This window comes from Zootermopsis nevadensis, unplaced genomic scaffold, assembly GCF_977971745.1.
Source record: "Zootermopsis nevadensis isolate Lab colony 2312 unplaced genomic scaffold, Znev_1.0 Znev_ptg000031l, whole genome shotgun sequence".
Lineage (NCBI taxonomy): Eukaryota > Metazoa > Arthropoda > Insecta > Blattodea > Termopsidae > Zootermopsis > Zootermopsis nevadensis.
Window position 1 is genome coordinate 4,748,344 of NW_028259163.1, and position 24,354 is coordinate 4,772,697.

Here is a 24,354-nt window from a genome sequence, read left to right on the forward strand (position 1 = left end):
TTCGTATTCCGCAGGTCCTGGGTTCAAATCTCGGCCCGGGGACCTTCTATCTTGACTAGATTCTTTCGTGGTTTTCCTCAATCCTTCCAGTAACTTAAATTAAGCCACATGTATGTAATTCGGTACTCGGCACTACAGATAAACCACAGAAAAAAATGAATTCGGGATAAAAATGAGATAAATTAATGTCGTTCCATCCCCTTTAATAACCCATCCGGTACTTTAACACACAGGAAATATCTAATGGAACCGTGTAACGTCCTTTAGTATTTTAAAATGTAAATGTACCATTGCAATTACTTTATAACTGTGGAGTATATTGTTACTGAGTGTCCTTGTTACAGCCAGTCGATGATGTGATGATGATGATGAGTTGATGACTTGATTCGGGGCTATAATCAATGGGAGAGTTTTGTTACGTGATCGCGCCCGGAGATGTAATAGACTCAATTAAAGGAACGCAAATTACAGGGTTATTGGTACCAGTTATAAATTTCTGTTCTCCTTCAACAAAGTACATCAAGTTTAAGGTTTACATGCGTCATGTTTGTGTTTTTTGATTAAAATATATAATAAAATTCAGGTCAATACACAAAACTTTATTTAGATGTTAAAATTTAAAATTTAAATGTTAAAATTTTAAATTTTAAATTTGCGCCATTCATCACTATAAAGATGTTACAATATAGCGCTTTCATTCACTTCACAACATGTTTCGATGTAATACATATAACAGACGAATATATTGAAAGACATGCATTATAATATAAAATAGTTTTAAAAGACAACACCTGAAGATGATGTATTACATCGAAACATGTTGTGAAGTGAATGAAAGCGCTATATTGTAACATCCTTATAGTGATGAATGGCGCAAATTTAAAATTTAAAATTTTAACATTTAAATTTTAAATTTTAACATCTAAATAAAGTTTTGTGTATTGACCTGAATTTTATTATATATTTTAATGAAGTACATCAAATGAACAGATACGTAAAAAAGTTAAAGATAATTCAGAAAAAATACTGAAATTATTTCTTTCAGATCTTATACCGAGGTGAAATATAAGATATGATATATTTTAGTCTTCTAGGTTCTGACAACGCACGTGTTTGTCAATGTCTGGGAGAAAAATATATTTGTCTTGAAGACACAAACAATTCTGAATTGTGACAACGTCCTGATTTCTACCCTACCAAGATCTTCAGAACTAGAGACGTCTGAATCGACTTTGACAATAAATTGTATTCGGAAATAAATGACATTTCAGAATAAATTTCTGCCACCAAGAGACATTAACACTTAAACACGATGTATTCGGAAGAAACTTCTGGTATTTCGTAGGAAACGTCTGCCTCAATCTTCAGGGTACAAGCCTCCTGAAGTGACTTCAAGGCTGCTATGTATTTGGAAAAAACTTCTGCCACATTTTTCAGAGTGGAAGTTGACGTTACTTCAACACTGCTCTGTATTCGGGAGAAAAAAACAATTCCAAGTGAACTTCTGCTATCATCATCAGAGTACAAGTCGCCGAATATTACTTGAGTACTGTATTGTATTCGGAAGAATATTAAGTTTCACAGGAACCTACTGACACCATTTTCAGTGAATAAGTCTATTAATACCTCTAAATCATCGGAATTATCTTCAAATAAAATATATTAAGCAGTACTTTAAACGATATTGTAGATGCGTCATATTGTGATTTATTTAAATAGTATTAAAAATATTAAAATTAGCCGTCAATCACAATATAATATAATTAAAAGATTAAAATATCAATACTTGATTAAGTGGTTTTCCACCTCATCTGCAGTTGTTATGCTATTGAATAATGGAACCCTACAAATCAACTTCAAGGACCACACCAAAATCATAATGTGTCCGCGTATGGCCGCACTGACGTACATTGACAAAAGAATATGCTCTCGTTTATACGATCTTACGTATTCTACGTTAAGAGGAATTCTTGTGTACCTTGTCAAACTACATATAAATATCTGAAAACTGATTTTATCAATTCTGAATTCTGTGTCATATATATATCTATCAGTATTTAGCATTAAAATATTCATGGTTCTTCACTCAAACAAGGCTGCCGAACATCTTCAGTGTTTCACATGCTTGGTTTTGCCCCTGCATTGGACGTGAGCTGAAATTGAAAGAGGAAAAAAAGTTCAAAATTTTAATTTTAAATTTCATCAATTTGAGATTAGCAGTTATGTTTTCCTTGCAGTAAATTTGAAAGCATTAAGTGAAATTACTATTTGAATTTGTGGGTACATTTTCTGTTTGCGCGTGAGTTTTGTTTTTTACGCCATTTATGGTCAACAGTTTAGATATATATATCGAGTACTCGATTTACATGTGGAACATGTAAATCGAGTACTCGATAGGGAACGTAAAATGATATTTTAATCTTTTAATTATATTATATTGTGATTGACGGGTAATTTTAATATTTTTAATACTAGTACTTTAAACGATAAGCCTTACGTAATATAAGCTAATTATATATGTGAGATAAAATCTATTGTAAACTTTACATCTATCGTAACTGTTCTGATCAGAGCGTTGAGAGATATAAAAATCGCAAAATATGAATCAAAGACGCCATGTTCTTCACCCAAAACTTTTTACAGAAGAAAAATACGATCTGAATAATTATATGTCCTTAGTACTTTACCTTTTGAATCCCCTAAGGTACTAAGAATAAACCTGAAAAACTTGTCTCGTAAACGCTTCCTCCTAATGGATAGGATGTCTCCAGGAATTACTTTAAAACTCTGATAAAGTACACAACAGAATTTAAAATGAGAAGAGTTACTATAAGTTTCATGGCAAATCGCAGGAATTCGAAGCATGAATGATCTCATGCAAACAAGTCGGCTTATAACAAACCCCTTCCGACAGAGTTTCTCTTTAAAATTCAACAGTATTAGTCAAGAAATATTCGCCTTTTAATATACCCGTATATCAAAGCTTCATTGCCCTTTTCAAAAATTTCCGTCAATAAAATATCCAAAATCACTTAAATTCATTTCAGACTTAAAAAAATATAGGAAAACAATATTAATATTATCATTCCATCTAAACCTAACCAGCGAAGTGACAGCTTACATTTATATTTACCAAAATGAGTTTCTCAATAGTCAAATAAGAGCCATATGCCCCATTCTCTGTCATCTCTCTGAATTTCATCGGCGTCATGTTTGAAATTTTTACTACCCTGAAGATAGAAGCGATATGTTCCTCCGAAGCGTTAGTAAACACCTAGATCACACGGCATCACAGCTCAGTAAATCACGATTCACGTATAAATGTTTGGTGAAAGGAATTAATTAAGGGAGTTCTGAATCAAAATGACATAAACCTAAATTAAGTTTTTTTTTGTTTTTTTTTTTTGGAAAATCAGGTAAAATCTTTTCAGAATCTGAGTCATTTTCATTTTGTATCAGTGAGTTTGTATGTGTCGCGACATATAAATATATTAATACTCAAAAGTTACGCGGGGAGATTATCTTTACACAGAAACAAAAACAAATATAGAAAAGTTGTTTTTATTTGAAAGACAAAAAAGCAAAGAATTAGACACAAAAACGCCTAAACATCACCGCCAACTTTCCTGCAGAATAACATTTTTGCCGGAATGGTATTACCTTCTGATGACTACAGATTTATCCTATTAGATATCAACATGAACTAAAAATGACCCATTTTCGACTAATTTCGCTTTTCCTACAAACTCCTTAATTACGAAGTTTTCATTAAGAGATTTTCTCTACATTCCTGTGACTTCCCCTGTATCAGGTCCGAATATTCTCATCGGCACCATATTTCAAACACATTCAATCAATGTTCTTCATTCATGTCAAAAGAGAGTTTTTCAAATCCATAAAAACAGACAGAAAAAGAATATCAGGCAGGAATTAGCAAGTTTTCACGAATGTGCTCTTAATTCCATCGTGAATTTAAGTAATCTACCGTCGTCCTAATTTATTTGAACTTAGCCACTGGATCATTTACGTTCGAATCTACCCAAAGCCTGTACGCCATAACAAAGCAGAAGACCAACACAAATATCATATATGAAATATTCCATATCTTTCCTTTTTCCAGTTACTAATGCGTCTACGTATCAACAGTTCAATTTTTTAGACGTGGCCACTGCGCAGCGAGTGAGGGGAAATGGAGGGATATACAGTAGTGGGAGTTTAAATTCAAGGTGCAGCGTGCTAGATAAGTTGTAAATCTACTGCGCACCGAATTTACAGCGACCATGCCTAAAAAACTGAACTATATCTATGCAAACCCTATTTATACTTTCATCCAACAAAGCAACATATCACCGGATATCCTGTACATGGAGAATTGCATTAATACTTGAAATGCAATTTAAACATGACACGTTCACCCCTTATCAACACGTGGGTACTGGAGAATTTAACAAAATTATGAAAACAGCATAATTTATTATGGAGGTGAAAGGTTGAAAATGGTAATTGAAATTGATTTTCGTCACACTAGTAGCACACTCGTACAGTGACGGAGAACCTAATAATACGAGCTGAATTACCTGTAATTTCCACTTAATTACACATTCGTCTTTCAGTGACGGCCAATTCGTCTATATGTACACACTAAACAGTTTTTGAAAACGAACTTTTATTATGAATGAATTTCTGTTTATAAGTAAGTCAGTCAAAACAGTTAATACCCAAAACGTATTCGACAATAGTGCTACCACAGCAATATATATTATTTTTCTATCACACATAACAAAAACTCATCAGCTAGTCTATTTCAACATCCAGTTTATTTACTATAAACACATAATTCTGCATTCTTTATCAACCGTTTGATGTTCGTAATCAGCTGGTTCAAAAGCTGCAACATAACAAATTTGATTTCAATAAAAAATCGATAGACAGAACTACAAAGCAAAACATATCCCCATCTTTAATATAAATATTCAAATTTGGATAAAAGTTGTGATTCCAATACGTAACTCACTTTAAATATGACTTAAAAGTGTTCCAACTCTACACATACGCATATATTGATAACATCTTCCTATATTTTACAATATTAACATCAGTAAAATCACGTTTTAATCAAATTTAATAAGAAGCTTATCGCTGCATTATTTTTATAAATGTTATTATAACTGTGTGTTAAAATAATAAAATAATTTGTTCTGTGTGTTGGAAGATCTACGTATTTTAATACATAACCTCACAACACGATGATAAAATGTCTGGTTCGTATATCTAGGAGTAAATGGGATAATATTAAAATAAATCTTAAGGAAGCATTACGGTGGAACGATGTGAATTGGATTCATCTAGCTCAGGACACACACACATCTGACTGGTTCTAGTGAACACTTTAATTAAAGCCCAAATTCCATACGCGTGTGTAATTACGACTATCAGCTTTAATAAAATTTATGTACCACGGAGACGCATCATTCAAATATAACTGTTACGTTTCACAAAGTTAAAACTGAAACTTCATCAATTTTATTCAAAAACTGGACAATCAAATGAAAAATGAGAACTGCTAGCCACGAAATCATTAGGGCAGACAGCTTTAAATTGATTCTTATCAGCAATGTAATAGATGTCTAGCAAACGACAAGAAAAATATTTCTCGACTCAAAATCTGTACCGAAAAAAATGCTCTGAAGTAATTTATTTCCACGAGCAATAAACCAAGGTCAATGAAGTATGAAGTAATTACACTATGAAACTATATTTTCCGCTCTTAATAAGCTGCCAGAGAATATTTGGAGCACACAACAGATATTTTCATTAAGTATTCTACTACATAATGAAAATTTACTAGTCTGCACGGCTGAAATTACACGACATAAAAATGCAGGTAAAATTTATGGAACACTAAGAATTCAGTTCGTTAAGCGGCGAAACGATGAGAACAGCGTACATCAAGTTTACAATGCAGAGAATATACATCTGTTTACTTCATATAATTATCAACTAAAAACTATTGCAAGCAACATTAAATATAAATTTGGGCAGCGTCGAGTCTTGAGAATTATCGAACGTTTCGGCACACATTTCAATTGCCATTTTCAGGATGAATGTCATTGCTTGGCGCTCAAGTTAGACGATAGCAGAAGGAATGTAATACAATTTTAAACCAGTGACAGGGAGATCTCTCCAAATTTTGGTCTGTTCTTAATTTCCTTGTAAAAGCAATTATAATTTGATACCGTAGTCAAATATTTGAACGCTGATACATTTTACCAATCAAACTTAAACGAATCCAAAATAAACGACCCGCACAGCATCAAACCCACCACCGCTTAAGGACTTCCAAATGACCTTCCAGGACTTTTCCAGGATTTCTCCAGCAATTCTCCGAGACAAAAAAATACCGCAGGATTTCTCCGAAATTACTCTAGGACTCTTCCAGGATTTCTATAGGAATCTTCCTGGAATTTTCCGGGATATTCCAGCACTTCTCCAGGACATCCCCACGACATCCCGATGAACACAATAGAAATTCTCGAGGACAACCCAACCCATCGTAAAACAATAATCTTACATAACCTACCCTTTAACTTACCTGACTTAACCAAACCTAACCCAACCTAACCCAAAACGCAACCTAATCCAATGTAACTTATCCGAAACAAATTTAAACGAATCAAAAATACACGACCCGCATAGCATCAAACCCACCACCGCTTAAGGACTTCCAAATGACCTTCCAGGACTTTTCCAGGATTTCTCCAGCAATTCTCCGAGACAAAAAAATACCGCAGGATTTCTCCGAAATTACTCTAGGACTCTTCCAGGATTTCTATAGGAATCTTCCTGGAATTTTCCGGGATATTCCAGCACTTCTCCAGGACATCCCCACGACATCCCGATGAACACAATAGAAATTCTCGAGGACAACCCAACCCATCGTAAAACAATAATCTTACATAACCTACCCTTTAACTTACCTGACTTAACCAAACCTAACCCAACCTAACCCAAAACGCAACCTAATCCAATGTAACTTATCCGAAACAAATTTAAACGAATCAAAAATACACGACCCGCATAGCATCAAACCCACCACCGCTTAAGGACTTCCAAATGACCTTCCAGGACTTTTCCAGGATTTCTCCAGCAATTCTCCGAGACAAAAAAATACCGCAGGATTTCTCCGAAATTACTCTAGGACTCTTCCAGGATTTCTATAGGAATCTTCCTGGAATTTTCCGGGATATTCCAGCACTTCTCCAGGACATCCCCACGACATCCCGATGAACACAATAGAAATTCTCGAGGACAACCCAACCCATCGTAAAACAATAATCTTACATAACCTACCCTTTAACTTACCTGACTTAACCAAACCTAACCCAACCTAACCCAAAACGCAACCTAATCCAATGTAACTTATCCCAATCAAACTTAAACGAATCCGAAATAACCGACCTGACGTCATTGTAAGTCTAAATGTTAATTAAACGGATTTAAATGCAAATTTATGACCTAAATTCAATGTCGAAGACGTTCAAGACAGATGAATATGTCTACTGCATTTATGTAGATGTGTAGTTAGTATCTAAATCATCATGTCATCAAATTATATTTTTGAAACTTTTCGTTCATTTTAGTATCCATGTTTGTTCTGCTTATGTCGTACGGATGAAAAGCAAACAGCATCTCAGATGCGTCACATTCTCACGGTACGTGAAATGGTGTACCTACACCACATTCATTACGCTACGCTACGTTAAAGTTTTCCAAGTGGCCAAAGAATGATTTCGAATCAAAATCATAAAAACAAAATATTTGGGAAAAGGTTCTTTTATTAATAACACTTTAACAAAATATTCAACTTTAAGAAAGTCTGAATCAGAAGTTAAACAACAATAATTAATATATTTAAACGAATTAAATATATATTGTATTAAAATTAGGGCTTCGAAAATATAAATACAATTATATACGATATAATACTGATGTCCCATTACTCGAATGTACCTATAATCGACTCTACAGTTAACGTATTGTTCGATTACCCAACTGTTCGATTATCACGATCGATCAACGACTGGAAATACACCTTGTTGATTTCGATAACTGGCACTCTTATTTACTGTAATTCGTTATTATTAAATACGTTTCTAATCAGAAAGAAACATGATTATTTCACACATCCCATACTTTAAATTACCACACTTGTTTTAAATGAATTTTCCGCCATATTAACCATCGATCGATATGTTAACCTGTTGTGCGTGACGGCTGATATAACAACGTAGGGGTAATTTTGAACACAAGTCAGGTTCGGATAATTTTAAATATATTTCTTTATCTGTCATGACTCCCACTAGGGAAAATAAATTAATAATACCTTTTATTACAATTTATTTAGCAATAGTAGTGGAACTGGACAGACTATTTTTTATGTCAGTAACCCAGTAATAAACCACACATTTGTCTTCCTCGAATGTTATTTAGCATAAATATTGTTTATAACGCAGTATGTAACTGACTGATAAGACAAGGACCAACAGACTGAAAATTAATTCTGCACCTGTTTCGGAAACACACAAAACAAAGTTACGCGAGCATAAAATTATTATGGTGATGGTGGCGATAATTATTATAAATTGTTTTATATTATAATTGTTTAACTGTTAATTTTTTATGCCTCGATATTTTTTCATGTTTAAGAACTCTACACACGATCATTTAAAAGGCGTACATTAATTTTGTGACGTCAGGACTCTGATAAAATTAATTAATTAATACATATACGAGGTCACTGAATGTTATCGAATCTTGTCTGAATTATGGGATACGAACCACGTGACAAAAGAGAGTGGCGAGTATATAAGGAACTGATCAACAGACTAAAACGGTTAAATAAAATTCGTATAGAAGTTGACTTTTATTTTTTATTTATTTAGTGTTCTGTCTGACAACAGGTCCATATGAACAGGATCCTTCCATCCTTTTCTCGGACTGGGACCTGTTCATATACGTTCTTGGCAGATGATCCAGAAGTGGTTTGCCATTGCCTTCTTCTGTGTGTGAATGGAGTAATTGTTGGGATGCCACGGAGGAAAACTCCGTGTTGCCTAGACCACGGCCTTGCCCAACACAAGTTATAAATTCGGGCACCGCCGGGAATCGAACCCGAGACCCCCAGGATTACAAGGCCAGCGTTCTAACCGCTAGACCACCGTGGCAAGAAGTTGACTTACCACTCAGAAAACATAGGATAAAACGTATAATGGATGGAAGAATAATATTAAAATGGATCTTAAAGAAATAGGGTGCAAGGATGTGGATTGGTTTCATCTGGCTTTGGATAGGGACCAGTGGCGAGTTCTTGTGAAGACGACAATGAACGTTCTGGTTCCATAAAAGGCGTATCAACTGCTTTAGCCACTTTTTTGCTTATTATTATTAAATTAATTAACTACTGTATCGGTACTGTCTCTCGTTTCTTAAAATTAATTGCATTTAAATAATTAAACTGCGTATTTTTCATACCACAAACCCTATGATTGTAATTAAATATGTTAAGCTCTTCTTAGAACATGAAAGATGTTATAACCTCTTAGCTGATACCAGAAAGGTCAGTGCACTGCGAGAGTCAGACACCAAACTATTCCTGCTTATCGTTCATTATACGGAGGCTCTATACAACGAAAGGAAGTGACGTCATACATTTCTCTACTTTTAAGTCGCCTTGCCGTAAAGTGATAAGACATGTAAATACCAAACACCAGATAACGGCGTGCTTTCTGCAGTCTGGTAGACGTTTTCCAACGTTTCTGTCTCCGTACTCATCGCCCTGACGATGGAGGCAGCAAAGACCTCCGAAACGTTGGCAAATCTCTACGAGACTGCACGGCGCTACAACTCATAAGACATTCATCATCTTTTCCTGATGTTTACATAAAATAAGAGATCACATACTTAACATCAAACGGTTATAATCCATAGTTAAATATAAATTCCAATTACCTGACTGCCTTCTAATTTTTAAAATCAGATAAACCGTATAACTCTTTGAGATTTAAATACGTTTTATTATAACCGTAAAAACTGAATGTTATGACTACTGATTCTTATTCGGGAGGCCCCAGGTTCAAAACCTGACCCGGAGACCGGATATCCCGACAGGGGTTTTAAGCGGTTTAACTCAAAACTCCAGATTCCGGGAGGAAACCTCAAATTATAACACGACCGTTTCCTTCCACATCCTTTCCAACTTGAGATACAAGCAGATAAATAAACTATAAATAATGTTATGAACCTAAAATCATTATCTTGGTATAAAGAAAATGATTTGAACTCTGTTACGAAATTGAAATTTTAAATATCCAAGGGATTAAACGGAGAATCTAGTGAATAACATGTCGACGCGAGGCAGATAACTATTTCGAAAGTTCCACCAATAAATACGTCAGAGAAGAAAAATGATCCTACGTATTACTTCAAAGAAAAACAAAAGTGTGATACGACCCGTGAACAGCAAAATCTAAGCTAATTATCTTACACAGCAGCTTAATCAAAAGAAAATACGAAACGAATAAGTTTTAATCCATCTTTACAACTTTGCAATTAACAAATGAACCAACATTTAGCAGAATCCTTGAGAAACTAACAGCACATTCAACTACTTAAGATAAAAGCTACCATTTTTAAAAATTTCAGACTCATTACTGTGATCACAAACCCCGTCAGCGATCCCTGCCTTAGGCCAGATTAATCCAATCCACAAAATCTCAGCGTCCAAAACTTACATCCGTAAGATCCATTTTAATATCATCCTACTAGCTGAGTGACCATCATTTTCTCCAGAATGATTCTGTCTGAGTGACTTCAGTTAAAAATCAAAAATGAGTAGCACAACACGACCTGAAAATGTATTTATACGCTTCGGTTTAAAATTAAAGGAAGGAATGTATCGTTCACAAATGGTAAACAGAAATCCGAAAATTTATTCTTATTGTACACGTCCTGAAAAGTCATTACACGGACGGGTGGGGGGCCCATTTTTTAATGACACTAACGCCACGTACATTATTGAAAACGTATTATCGTGGAGACAGAAAGACGTTTCTATGATGATGACGTCATATCATCAAAAATCAAATCAATGGCAGGGTTAGAGGCTCATATCTTATTACGAAGTGTCTATCAGACATTCTGAAAAAACTTAATACCTACTTCATCACAAAAATTTCCGTACGTAATTACAAATCAACATGAAACCACAAGACACACGAACGTGTTTATTTACGTAATGGACGATAGTTTCTTCCCGAGGAGAAACATTTCTTTCTGGAACCCGTTTCTCGATGTAGACTAATAGTGTCATTATTGATAAATCCTACATAAATCTAAAAGTTTAATGACAGAGATAAGTAGACTCAACGAAATTTTATGTAATCTAATTTAGTCTAATTATGACGATACATCGAGAATTGTAACTCTCAAACTTCTAGAGAGTTACGCCGTCTAGGTTTAAATCTCAGATAAAATGTTTTATTATCTTCTTACGCAGTTTCAAGGATTTTTCCTTTCGCTTGGGTAAGGTCCCTCTGTGTTTCATTCTGGATCAACGAGAGACGAACCGAGAACCGAGGTCCAGAATATAGGACTTTTTAATTTTAAAATTATAAAAACGCAGGTACGGCGTAAACAATTACGACGCGTTTATGTCAAAGTCGGGAATCCTCAAATGGCTGCGGGGATCCTACGGATTCCCCATACTGGGATTCCCCCAACCAGCTACTTCCGAGCGCAGAGAATATTAAAAATATTCACGTAAATTGGTCGGTGGTGTTTTCGGGACTTAACCAAAAGCGAATGTCTCGATAAAATTTTGTAACCCCTCCAGTATCAAATTTTGTTAAAATCCATTCAGCGACACTGGAACTTTCCGATTCGAAATGACATACACCACAGACGGATATAAGTGGCTGAAAAGGGGGAAGACTTTTAAAATAAACTAATTACTGGACATTATCCATCTCCCAGATCCGACGAAACACATTTAAAAAAAAAAAAACTATTTTAGCAAAATAACACAAAAATTGTATACCGCCATTTCTAACACTGGATAAGTCACAGATATGAGACTACATACCTGGAATACTTGTCGTACTGTCAGTCTGATGACTTATTTCATTGCTGTCACCTGCCCCAGGTGTCGTGTTGGAATATTCACGTGTCGTGGTATACCACGTGATCCAGGCCGATACAGAATTGTCGGACGCCAACAAAAATATCATAAAAAAGTTAATAACCATTTTCATTCTGTCTATAAAGTTCAAAAGATACTGCGCAATTTTTTATATTAAAAAAACGACAATTTCTTTTAACCAGACACCGGTCCGTTACACGCACAAAGAATTGTTAATTTAATAAAAGATCAGACCGTCGTAACACGTAATTATTAATATAGATCTTGTCATTAATACAACACATCGATATCATGGTTCATTCTGTAGAGTTCGTATCGATAAACAACATTCGACGTTGTATCAAGGCGACGAACTGCTTAGTAACATCTTGTAATATAAATGACTTTGTATTTTCAGTTAGTACACTGTTGATCAGTTACTGTTTTAAAACACACAAAACAGTACATTAATCACAATACTTCATTTTATCTCTTCGTTAAAAGCTTCATTTCACGACGCCATAAAAGAAGAGACACTTCATACTACGAACAAAGTCACTCACATACTAAAACATCCTCCTATGTTCTCTTATATAGAGTTACAAGCATCCATTCTCTTTCTTTCTTTCCTGACATTATTTCGGATTCAGACTCGGATGTTTTGTTTCAAGACTTTTTATTATCATTCGACTACCAAGGCCAAGCAAAGGAAATCTTTTCGTCAGTCAGTTGCCAACAACAGACAAGACACTCAGAACTGCTAGCAGTACCGACAAGATCTATTCGTGGTACTTGTCTCCTTCTCTCGCTTGCGAGGTCAAGTTCCTAATATTCTCTTTCCAACTCGCTTAACAGCACTGCCAAATTTAACCCGTCGTAACACACGTTGCCAACCTAAAGTACCACACGCGAGAAGATAAAATTCTTATGTTTTTACGATGATGATACACACAGCTGGGTGTAGAGTTCTGAAGAACGCTTACAGTGGCACCTGTCACCATGAGTCATGTTCCATGTCCTTGTTGGATCAGATGTCAAAGCCTGAAACCAAATTTATTTAATGTACCACAACGTTTTACTAACTCTCCTAAAATAACCAATAGAAGATATCTGTCTTCTCGGTTGTAGCACCGTACAGAAGTTGACGGAACGTTTCAGAGGGCCTTGCTGCCTCCATCATCGGGACTTCTAGGAGACTACACTGTGCTTCAACCATGACAGCCATCTTCGTACTCATATAACCAATCCAATGACTTATAATAATTAAGGTTCATTGCAATGCAGTTTTCTGTCACATCGAATGTTAAGTATTACCCGATGTTTCGGCAAACATTGCAACTGCCATCCTCAGGAAGAATGTTTTGTGGGTGGTGAGTTCTGGAAGCCTGATTGTTCCTGATTGGTGGAAACGAGAAAAGAGCTTGGGGTTTAGGAAAACATGCGGAGAAAATTTGTATTATGAACACGTGTAGAGTTAAAGTGTAGAAGTAAGAAGTTTTGGTGGCCATGTTAGTCGGGATATGGATTCCTGAGGTTATGTGGAAAAGATACTGGAATATCTTCTTGCCATCGAAAGCCTCGGTCGAGTATGTGGAAGTCTCTGGCTCGTATCTCGGCCGAATAACCGGGCTATTCTGAATAATTCGTGGTCTACCTTACTTCTTCCAGGCTAGTACTGTGACAGGTATTTAAATTAGGGCACAAAGCTTTCTTGCACATTCTTTTTCAATTGACTAATCCTAGCTTCAGGCCTATTGTCTCAGGTACCGTCAGCTACGTGTTCTAACAGAATATGGGCTAACCTAGCAAGTTTCGCGTGATCTTCCTCTGTCCCTCCAGCTACGACGCCTTAAAATAAGCCACGATTCATTCCCTTATATATTCCAATTCATAATCCACAACAAATCCTATTATATTCACCTTCGGTCAATGCATTTAAAAGACGTCGTTCAACAACTCAAGAAAAAACAAAATTTGTGTAATGCAGTTCGGATTAATCCACAGTTCGACGGGACCAAGCCCTTGAAAAGCTAGTAGTCGCTCAGTTAGTCAAGAAATTCCCCAACGTTTATTGACTTCCAGTGTTCATTACCGTGTTCACAAGATCACGGGTACCTTACATGAATATTTTAACACATGTCCTTATATCCTTAATATCCATTTTAATATTATCCCCCATCTACGTTGAAGTATTGCGAGTGGTTTCTCTCCTGCAGTATTTCCGAACCAAAATTGTTGTATTCATACTCCGCCCACCCCATCCTCAATGATTTATTGCCAAAAACTATATTATTATGTAATTTTATCCACTTTCCTGTCACTTCGCCCCCCCCCCCCCCCCCTTGAGTCCAAGAAAGATACAAATTCTTAAAAATAAATTCATTTTAATCTCAAACGAAACACTGATATAAATTAAAATTATTTACATGTATAAATTTAAAAAAAAAATGTTAACATATTATACCCAAGTTATATTTGCCTTCAATACCCTGAAGATGAAAAAATATGTTCCTCCGAAAGGTTCATAAAGACGCATGAACTACAAGGTATCAGGAACCATAAAACCACAACACTGTAACAGACAAATTATCTACTAAGAGTCCAAATTTCGTATTTATCTATTATCCCTTTACTAAATAAGTAACCAACTTCAGTACGCATTTGTGTTCAGAATTTAATATAACGAATTATGGCACAATCTATTATACATAAGGCACGTACTGAATTATCCAAAAGCAATCAACACACATCCTAATAACTTGCAGAATGCAACCCAGCCAACCATTTTCCTCTACGATCTGCCCCATTTGACTACTGGTTCTGATCTGTCATTTGGTCGATCTTCATTTACCCACTTCGGTTCTGTTAAGTCGAATCATTTCCAGGGGCTGGTTTCGTTATAATGCTCGAGTTCTTTATGTTTCGATGACACTTTGGCTTTATCTCCATGACACTCTCAGGACCAATTCATTTTAATTAAATTTCGTGTTTAAGAGTTGTACGGGGTAGAATGTAGTAGTACATAAAACCTCTCGTAATTCATGTCTCATGTCCATAGTATAATCAATTTTCACAAAATATCTCACTTTTATAAAACAACAAATACAATTTTGCATTATATAAGTAAAAATACAGAATATACAGGGTGTTTTATTTAAAACTCAACCCAAAATTCAACATTATTCGTAAGCTTTGCTGACAACAACAACACAAATAGGTTGTTTCTCAATGTTTTCAACCTTACATTACTCAGCTGTCAACAACGTCCGACGCCAGACATGTTTTCTGTACCCCAAAACGTTACCTGGCGGCGTATCATATTCGATATTTCCTTGTCTGGACACTCACTGATAGATTCTTCTTGAACGTCAGCAAACAATTTCTATGCCACATGAAATACACGTTCATCTCGTAAATACACTATATTAAGCCACGCACAGCTTTCGCGCAAGTCGCTTGAGTAGCGGCCTAGCAACTGGGTTGACAATTATTCTAGTGTCATGGGGAAGGTTGGAAGAGTCTATTATACAGGATGTACCTGATTTTGATTTAATTTTTATAGCACAGCGTATTGATGTATTTCGTTTTAAATTGCACACCCTGTAACTGATATCTAAAGGAAATTACTATAAGTACAGATGTGACCTTATTACGCTACGCGAAAAGCCACATTGGCTTCCAAACAGCGTTATAAAACATCTCTCTTTATGTTTCTGTTGTGACCATATTATTCTAGACGTGCAATATGCCGTGGATCAAATCATGGCGCCATAACCATTATCTGATATTGGAAAGAATATAAAATTCCCGTTGTACTACAGTTACACGCCATAAACGCATAAAAACTGTAGATAAAGCTTTACAATAGTTCTCAACCCAAGGCCCTCAACATGTTTATGCGGACCACGAAAAATTAAGTACTCTATCACCCTGAAAGAACGGGTTTACGAACAGTCAAATTTAAATACTTAATTAACCCCTTTAATTCTTAGTGGTAAGTATATGTACCACCGGCTTTAACATTCAACATCTCTAATTTGCCAACAAAATACATGTGTATCATATCTCAGAATAAACAGCGATTTATTCCTTAAACAGCGTTTAACAGTTGACATTTATAATGGTAAAGTATTGTTTTCTTTGCGGTACGGTCTGAATGTTTTCGAATAAAAACTGCTTGAAACCAGTTTCATGTAAATAGTTACGTGTTTTTACCTGCTTGTAAGAGGTTTTATCAGGCAAAGTTTTGAATTCGCATTTCTACTGGATTAGTGAGATAATTCTGTCCTTCCTAACTCACGGCTTTAAAATAACGCAAAAGATAAATTATAAAAAAAAACACCCAGCTCTACGGTGTAGAGATTTATTTAAAACTCTGATATTTACTCAACTGGTAAAATAAACTGCTGAAATGTTACATGCAATAGGACCTTTTAATGACGTATTTGAATCTAATCGACATAACGATGTCTGTTTCCAATCACTGGAAAATAAAATATTTTAGTACTTATCGTTCATACTGCATATTGCCTTTTCCCACACACACACACACACACACACACACACACCTGCTGTGGTCGAAGGAGTCCAGTATAATACAACACTGACCTTGGCCTGAGAGAACTGTCACAACGATATAAATCCACTGTCTATTCAACATCTGCTCGCAATGGACTAGTTCCTACGTTCTGTGCGCATGCCCAGTGATCTTTGCGCCTACGACATGTTTTAAGACTATCGAGACACGCCTGTATTACAATCGAACACACGGTGTTGACTTTGGACGTAATATTCGTATGATACTACTGTTGTTCTTTGAAAAAAATCAATTATAAAAATGAAACAGCAAAAAAGATGTTTAGTCGTCAGCAACTCACAATACAGGTTTGCTCCCAGAGCTATCTAGTGTAATTTGTGGGAAACAAAGCGACATTGAAACAGGTTTATCTCCGAGACCTTCGGTTCTCCGAAGTCAATTTCCACCACTGTTGGAGTGACCGCAGCGAAACAAAGATACAGTCAACATCGCCACAATACATATTAAATTATTTTTCTATGACGTTCACATGTTTAAGAAAACGTGAAATGAAATCGGCGAGTGACCTGCATAAAGAATGTTCGATATATGAAATAAAACAAAGAAGCAACTGGGAAAAAAATAACAAAAGAATAAAGTATAACAGAAACAAAACAAAAGAACAACGGATACAAATAAAGACAGACAAAACAGTAATAACAAGCAACTACAGGTACAAACATCACAGAACAAAATATACTCGGAGAAAAAAAAATATACCAAGCTATACCATTGTTTATCTACACTGTGACGATGCTGAAGTCTGAATGACAAACACGATGTTATTTATTTGTAATTAATTTAATGAACAACCGCCACGGTGGTCTAGCGGTTAGAACGCTGGCCTTGTAATCCTGGGGGTCTCGGGTTCGATTCCCGGCGGTGCCCGAATTTATAACTTGTGTTGGGCAAGGCCGTGGTCTAGGCAACACGGAGTTTTCCTCCGTGGCATCCCAACAATTACTCCATTCACACACAGAAGAAGGCAATGGCAAACCACTTCTGGATCATCTGCCAAGAACGTATATGAACAGGTCCCAGTCCGAGAAAAGGATGGAAGGATCCTGTTCATATGGACCTGTCGTCAGACAGAACACTAAATAAATAAATAAATAATTTAACGACGCTCAGACTATACAGCGTCGAGAGAACGATAATAAATACGAAATGATTTGGAAGAAAGCGTTCGTTGCCTAATTTAAGGTACTATCCCGGAATTTGGCTGGAAGGACTGAGGAAAACCACGAAAAACCCTCAGTAATGACAGAGGGTCCCCGGTGCCGAGATTTAAACCCGGGGGCACAAAGAAATATGTTTTGAATTAAAAATCTCTTTCGTCACCGTGTAACATTTTGCCTTGGTTAAGATACGTATAGGATGTGATGAAGACATGAATAAATATAGGGCAGAGACAGACAGATGCATAAATTGACAAAAAGGTGAACAAATGGAAATATTTTTCATTTCGAAGAAATTAAAATACTTCACGATTAATATACAGACGTAATAAGCTATGTAACAATACTGAATAATGTAACACTAATGTACGCATACATTAAATGTTTTATAATTCATAATCATAATAAATTTAACATAATTGAGAATAAATTTACGGGGCTGTATACACGTGACCATCCCTAATGGACGTCGCATGAACATAGAATAATGTACAGCCATATTTCACAGATCTTTCTCCTTGAACCACGGTAAAGGACCAAAAATAATCCCGCTACATAACCTATTTCTAATGTTACCTGTAAGTCTAATATCGCATAAACAACACAACTTCATGTCTCAATTTATTATCAAATTTACATAAATAAAAAAAAATACTTAATTTTTAAGACTTGCTTCCCCTTACCCTAACTCCGGGGAATCACAACACCGGATTTAAAAATAATCTAAAATGCTATACTACAGTAGCTTACATCAATTCTTCAGGTTCATATAAAAACAACACAACGCTGAAATACGAACAGCAAAGCCCATGCGAGTGAAGACATCTCTGAAATCGCAGCGCAGCGAAGCCAGCGATGACGTAATGTTGACTTAGAAACTTGTGGAGGGAGGGAGGGAGGGAGGGAGGGAGGGAGGGAGGAGGCCCTAACGTGACCTTGAATCATGCAATTTAGTGATGGCTCCTGTAGTAACAGACAAGTATTTTGATGAAGTAAAAGTCGTCATATTAAAGAATCCGAATGGATTATGCATTCTTACAGGCATACAATTACATCTAAAACACTATTCGTTTATACTTAATAAAATAAATACGACATCGTCGCAAATATTATTTTGCATCTCGTAAATCAGACTTGAGTCTGAATTGAAAATGATAACTATTAAAGATGGTTATTTTCTTTGAAAACAGCAGGGTACATATGTTATAATGACAAATTTTCGTCTGATATTCCTGGGGGGGGGGTGGGGGTTAAGTACTGTGCCCAGGCCTGATCAGTAGAGTTCAAAGCCCCAAGACATGAACCATGTCAAAACGAAGACTAAGCTGCTAGTTGAACTAAGATAAGCAAACCTCATTTACGTTCCTTGATCTTTGACCTTTTTCTACAGCATCGCTGCGTGTGTAATATTAAATAAACTACTCTTGTAAAGAATTTTATGACATTTTCAGATGTACTGAATCACTATATTCCACCAGCACAACTGAGTGACTTTATTATTAACGGTAAAATGACTTTCTGTGTGCCCAATATTTTACGGTTGTGAAATTTGGATAATAAAAAAAACTAGTTACTCATTTGTACTCGTTAAATGATGATGAATCATGACTAAATTACATAAGATTTCGACATATTTGGAATTAAAGATAAAAATGAATTTCTCGCAAAAAAAATTCAGACGTTTCAGTAATGCTTACTCCCGCCATTTGCATCTCCCTGATTATGGAGACTAATCAAGTCAGTTATTTTCAGAACTCTAGACAAAACGTCACGGTAGAATGCTTACCATTCTGAATTACTATTCGGTTTGTACATGATTAAAATTTCGTCCCGGAGGCTAGCTCAGGTCTTTCGTGTTCTTCCTCAGTACCACCAAGCAAGTTTCACCCTAAAGTTACTTAGTTACATATCACTTCCAATTCGATGCTACAAAAGTCTTTAAATAAATGATTTTCCATCCCTCATTCCATATACCATCTTATTAAATATCCAATGCTGCATAAACTCAAAACGTTTATAAAGTATCGTGAAATAATCGATTAAAACTTTTGGTTATACCTGAAGAAGTTCGAGAGATCAAACTAATTTTTAGATTGTGGGACTTAGAAACAGGAATTTCTTTTTTGCGTGTTCGGGAAATACCAAACCCGGTCCACCGGGATTCTAATATCACGTCGAGCCTTTGATCACCCCTGCTCTCTTATTATCTGACATCCCATCATCGAAAACAAAATTAAAATATCGCTCAATTGATGCCCTAAACGTAAGGATGTCCAAATGTCATACCTCAAGGCCCAGCTAAATTCCAAACAACAAATAAAATACAAATCCTTAATAAAATCCTAAAAATATTTATAAACTGTATTCTGCATAACCATTTATAACTTAATTTTGTCCAATACAACAGAAAAAAATGTTATTTTCTAATAATGGTTTCTCTCTTTATACTGATATAATATTATCAACAAAAGATTTAATTGTGAAGTTATGTTGTCAAAAATTCTTACCTTATTCAACGTTTTTAAGTTTAGCATCGAATGTTATTAAAATATTTACATAAATTATGAGCAGGTTAAAATTGGTAAGGGAACGTACATGACGTATTTTATGGTAGTATGTTATTATTCGCCTGAAGACATAAGTAATTAATTATAGGTCTCAATCAGGGTAAATGGTAGTTCAGTGATATTCAAAATTGGTAAATTCGAATTACAAACCAGAGCGTCAAAGTACAATAGAATCGGTTGGCTGTGACACACCTCCTTAATCACCCTGACAGTAGTGAAGGTGGAATACGTAACTCAGACAGAACACAGAGTAGAATTTCCATTTTAATAGGATGATAATTAAGATAGCCTAGAGAGGGTGTTTACATATTAACGTGAGATCCAGATCATGGAGCTAATATTACTACAATTCACAAAGTTTTGACTTCATCAGAGGTAAGTAGATGGAATATTACGTGTAAAATCGATACTCGATCAGGCAGATATCGAGCGATATAAGCACATAGGATTACATATAAGTTACAGGCAAAGTGTCTAATCCAGTATTATATAAAATCATAGAAGTGTATAAAATTCCAAGATAAATTGTGGAATTAGTTTTAGCTTGTAAGTTAACTTAGGCATCCTATAATATGCCAGACAAAATGTCGGCAATGTGTTAAACGTTACACGCACGTTTAATATGAAATAAGTCTGGGTATTCTACTCGTATTACCTGTCCAATACTCTCCTCAGTTCAGGTAAGGTTAGGTTAGGTTGGGTTAGGTTACGTTAGGTTGGGTTGGGTTGGGTTAGGTTAGGTTAGGTTGGGTTAGGTTGGGTTAGGTTACGTTAGGTTGGGTTGGGTTGGGTTAGGTTACGTTACGTTAGGTTGGGTTGGGTTAGGTTAGGTTAGGTTACGTTGGGTTGGGTTAGGTTAGGTTAGGTTAGGTTGGGTTAGGTTAGGTTACGTTAGGTTGGGTTGGGTTAGGTTACGTTACGTTAGGTTGGGTTAGGTTAGGTTAGGTTGGGTTAGGTTAGGTTAAGTTAGGTTATATTATGTTAGGTTAGGTTACGCTAGGATAGGCTACGTTAGAAGTCGAGGTAGGGCGTTAGGGACTTTAGGTTAAGTCAGGCGAAGATAGGTTAGGTTCGTCCTATTAATGCTTCGCTATATCTATTTTGGTATTCCACAGAAAACATATAATTTACATAATAACTAAGAAAAGTACAAAGATCACAATAAAAACCTGTTCGTTCGAAAGACATTTAATAAAAATCCTATAAAATATGCACATATTAGGTCCTACCATAATTTTATTGTCATTATATGGAATTCAATGTCACTTTAAATTCAGAAACGCATTGTATGAAAGTAAAAACACGAAAATCCGTGTGAATATCTGGTGACTCTTCAAGATTTTATCCGAGCACCTCCAAAATAGAAACTGAGAGGAGTACAGTTGTACCAACCTTCCAAATATCACAGTAAATACTATACAGATTACTTGTTGGTTCCACCATAGCCGCTTTCATCATAGTATTCGATGAATTGAAAATAAAAAAAAAATCGACGTTGAAGATATGTCTGTTAGAAAATACAAGAAATAATATATATCACATCGAAAACTGAAAAATAATAAACCACTGTTCATTTGGCCAGCGGGCTCGTTTCTTCCTTTGCGAATTTGCAGAAGAATTTTCAATATTCTTTAGCCAAGTTCCCTCTTTTGTGTTTGAAATGCCATGGGGCTGTTGAGATTAAATTTGTTATAAAATTTACACAGCTTCGGGGGGCAATCATTTTATATTTCGACGAAGTTCACGACCCATTTTAATAAGTTAAATGATAATATCTCCACAATAAAACGCTCACAACACCCCACATCATAACTGTCTAAAAATACAATACGGAATGAGAAAAATCTATTAAATTTCGGGCGAAATTCTGACGCATTCTGTGATGTGGATCTACGATTTCAGTCGCAGTTACGTGGACGATTAACCCCAAGAACATGACGTCACATGCAGTTCGTTTCAAAAGCATAACCAAACATCTTCGCTGGTAATTAATCTTACTAATATAATATGTACAAAAAGGTATGTAGATTTACATATGTTATCCTCAGGAGACAATACGTTTTCTCTAAGTCCATTGTAACCATTTCATTAAGAATTCTTACAGGTTTACCACGACAAACCCGTCACTAGTTTGAGTATTTCTGTACATAAGTTTCAGTCCTTTCTAGAAAATTCCCTGCACGTAATCCCAAGATCGAATCCTTATTATCTGGGATCCATTATCTTGTTAAAGACACATAACACGGAAGTTGAGACGTCTAAATTACATCTTCATCGGCTTTAGAAACTACAGTTGTTGACCAGAAGTCAGAGTAACCCTTAAATAACCCTGTATCTTTCATCTTCTGTGTTTAATCTCCAACACCCTTACTCCAAGCGATATTTAGACGCATCTTTGGGAAGTAAAGATGAGTTATTATTGAGAAGCTGATAGTCCCTTAGCTAGTCACGTCACGTGGGTACCTTTCCAATACAACATATCTAGTTCTCAAATTGTGGTTAGAGCATACAGCCTCCAGATGTAGCTTCGGATATTTTGAACAATAAAAAGTCTGGGACAGCAGACAAGGGGTGGTCTTAAACTTTTTTGGAGTTGGACCGGGTACCGTGTTGCGAGTATTACACAGGGCCTCGAAATAACGATGTTATAATAAACTTTAAAGCGGTAACTCATTATTTTATGTATTATTTACATTTTAAAAAAGTTATGTAGGTTATTATAGTGTTAATTTATGTTTAAATAATAAAAATATATCACAATCGTAAAGTATTTATCTAATGCTGAAAAATAAACGTTCAAGAACAAAACTAGAAAATTTGGCAGCGAGTTAACGGTTAAAATCGATTATCCCGTTCCGTTTTATGTACTACTGTGTTACCTTGTCTAATAATTACTCTGCCGTGCCATGTATCCACAAACATAATACTTCAAATGATTTGTAAACGGTTTGTACAAACCACTGACCTGTTTGCGCAATCACTGTAGATGTAGATCTACCTCTGCAAATCTCTATACCTACACCACTGTACAGTCATAAACAAAATTATATTGTACTTTTTTTAAAGACATAACACATCGATAAATATTTCTATAAACGTTTTATATATATATCTGTACTTTGTCAAATGTTAGAAATACATTTATCGCAATATTATCTCTTTTTTGGGGGGGGGGGGACGGTGTTCAATTTAAGCTGCGTAAACAACACCACAATTTAATTAGCTTAACTTTTTCAGTGTACGAGGTGCGATCGGAAAGTTTCAAGACTGCGCCTATAAAAACCCGTACACTTATCTTAGGTATTAAATTCATCCATCACCCTCGAAGTAGTTCCCCTGGGAGTGAACAAAACGATCCCAGCGCCGCTGCCAAGCCTGCAAGCATCCCTGGAAATCTTTCTTTGTCAGCCTGTCAAACACCATCTGCGATTCTGCCTGAATCTCTTCTATCGTCTCAAATCTCCTTCCCTTTAGCTGAATTTTCATCTTTGGGAAGAGGAAGAAGTCACACGGAGCTTAGAAAGGAAGTTGGGGTCGGTTCTTGCAAGATCTTTGAGCTCCTGACAAACGAGAAGTCGATTCTGCTTCTGGTCCTCAGACAGGATGCGTCGCATGTGGAGTTCTTCCTTTAGAATCAGCTGACAGGTCCCATAGCCTATCCCAACAATGTCGCACAAGTCGTTGATGGTACGACGTCGATCTTCGTGAATGGCCTGCCGAATCTTCGTAACATTTTCGGGCGTTGTGCTCGAAGATGGTCGTCCAGAACGCTCGTCATCATCGACAGAGGTTCGGCCATTTTTAAAACGTGAATGCCACACAAAAGTTTGTGCACGACCCATTGCGGACTCCCCAAAT

The 24,354-nt window shown here is 35.9% G+C and overlaps 1 protein-coding gene across 4 annotated transcripts in view; it reads right to left on the reverse strand.

The window, feature by feature from the left end:
- Nucleotides 1–24,354, reverse strand: part of LOC110834443 (kielin/chordin-like protein) — a 356,749-nt gene that overhangs the window by 49,947 nt on the left and 282,448 nt on the right. The window contains exons 1-2 of one of the 4 annotated variants that reach the window (XM_022073600.2): nt 16,784–16,914; nt 12,140–13,216 (exon numbers count right to left, since the gene is read on the reverse strand). The exons of 1 other annotated variant lie outside the window; for it this stretch is intronic. In XM_022073600.2, coding sequence (XP_021929292.1) covers nt 12,140–12,308 — 169 coding nt within the window. In that variant the 5' untranslated portion in view covers nt 12,309–13,216; nt 16,784–16,914. 2 more of the 4 variants (XM_022073601.2, XM_022073599.2) reach the window with 2 other exon arrangements.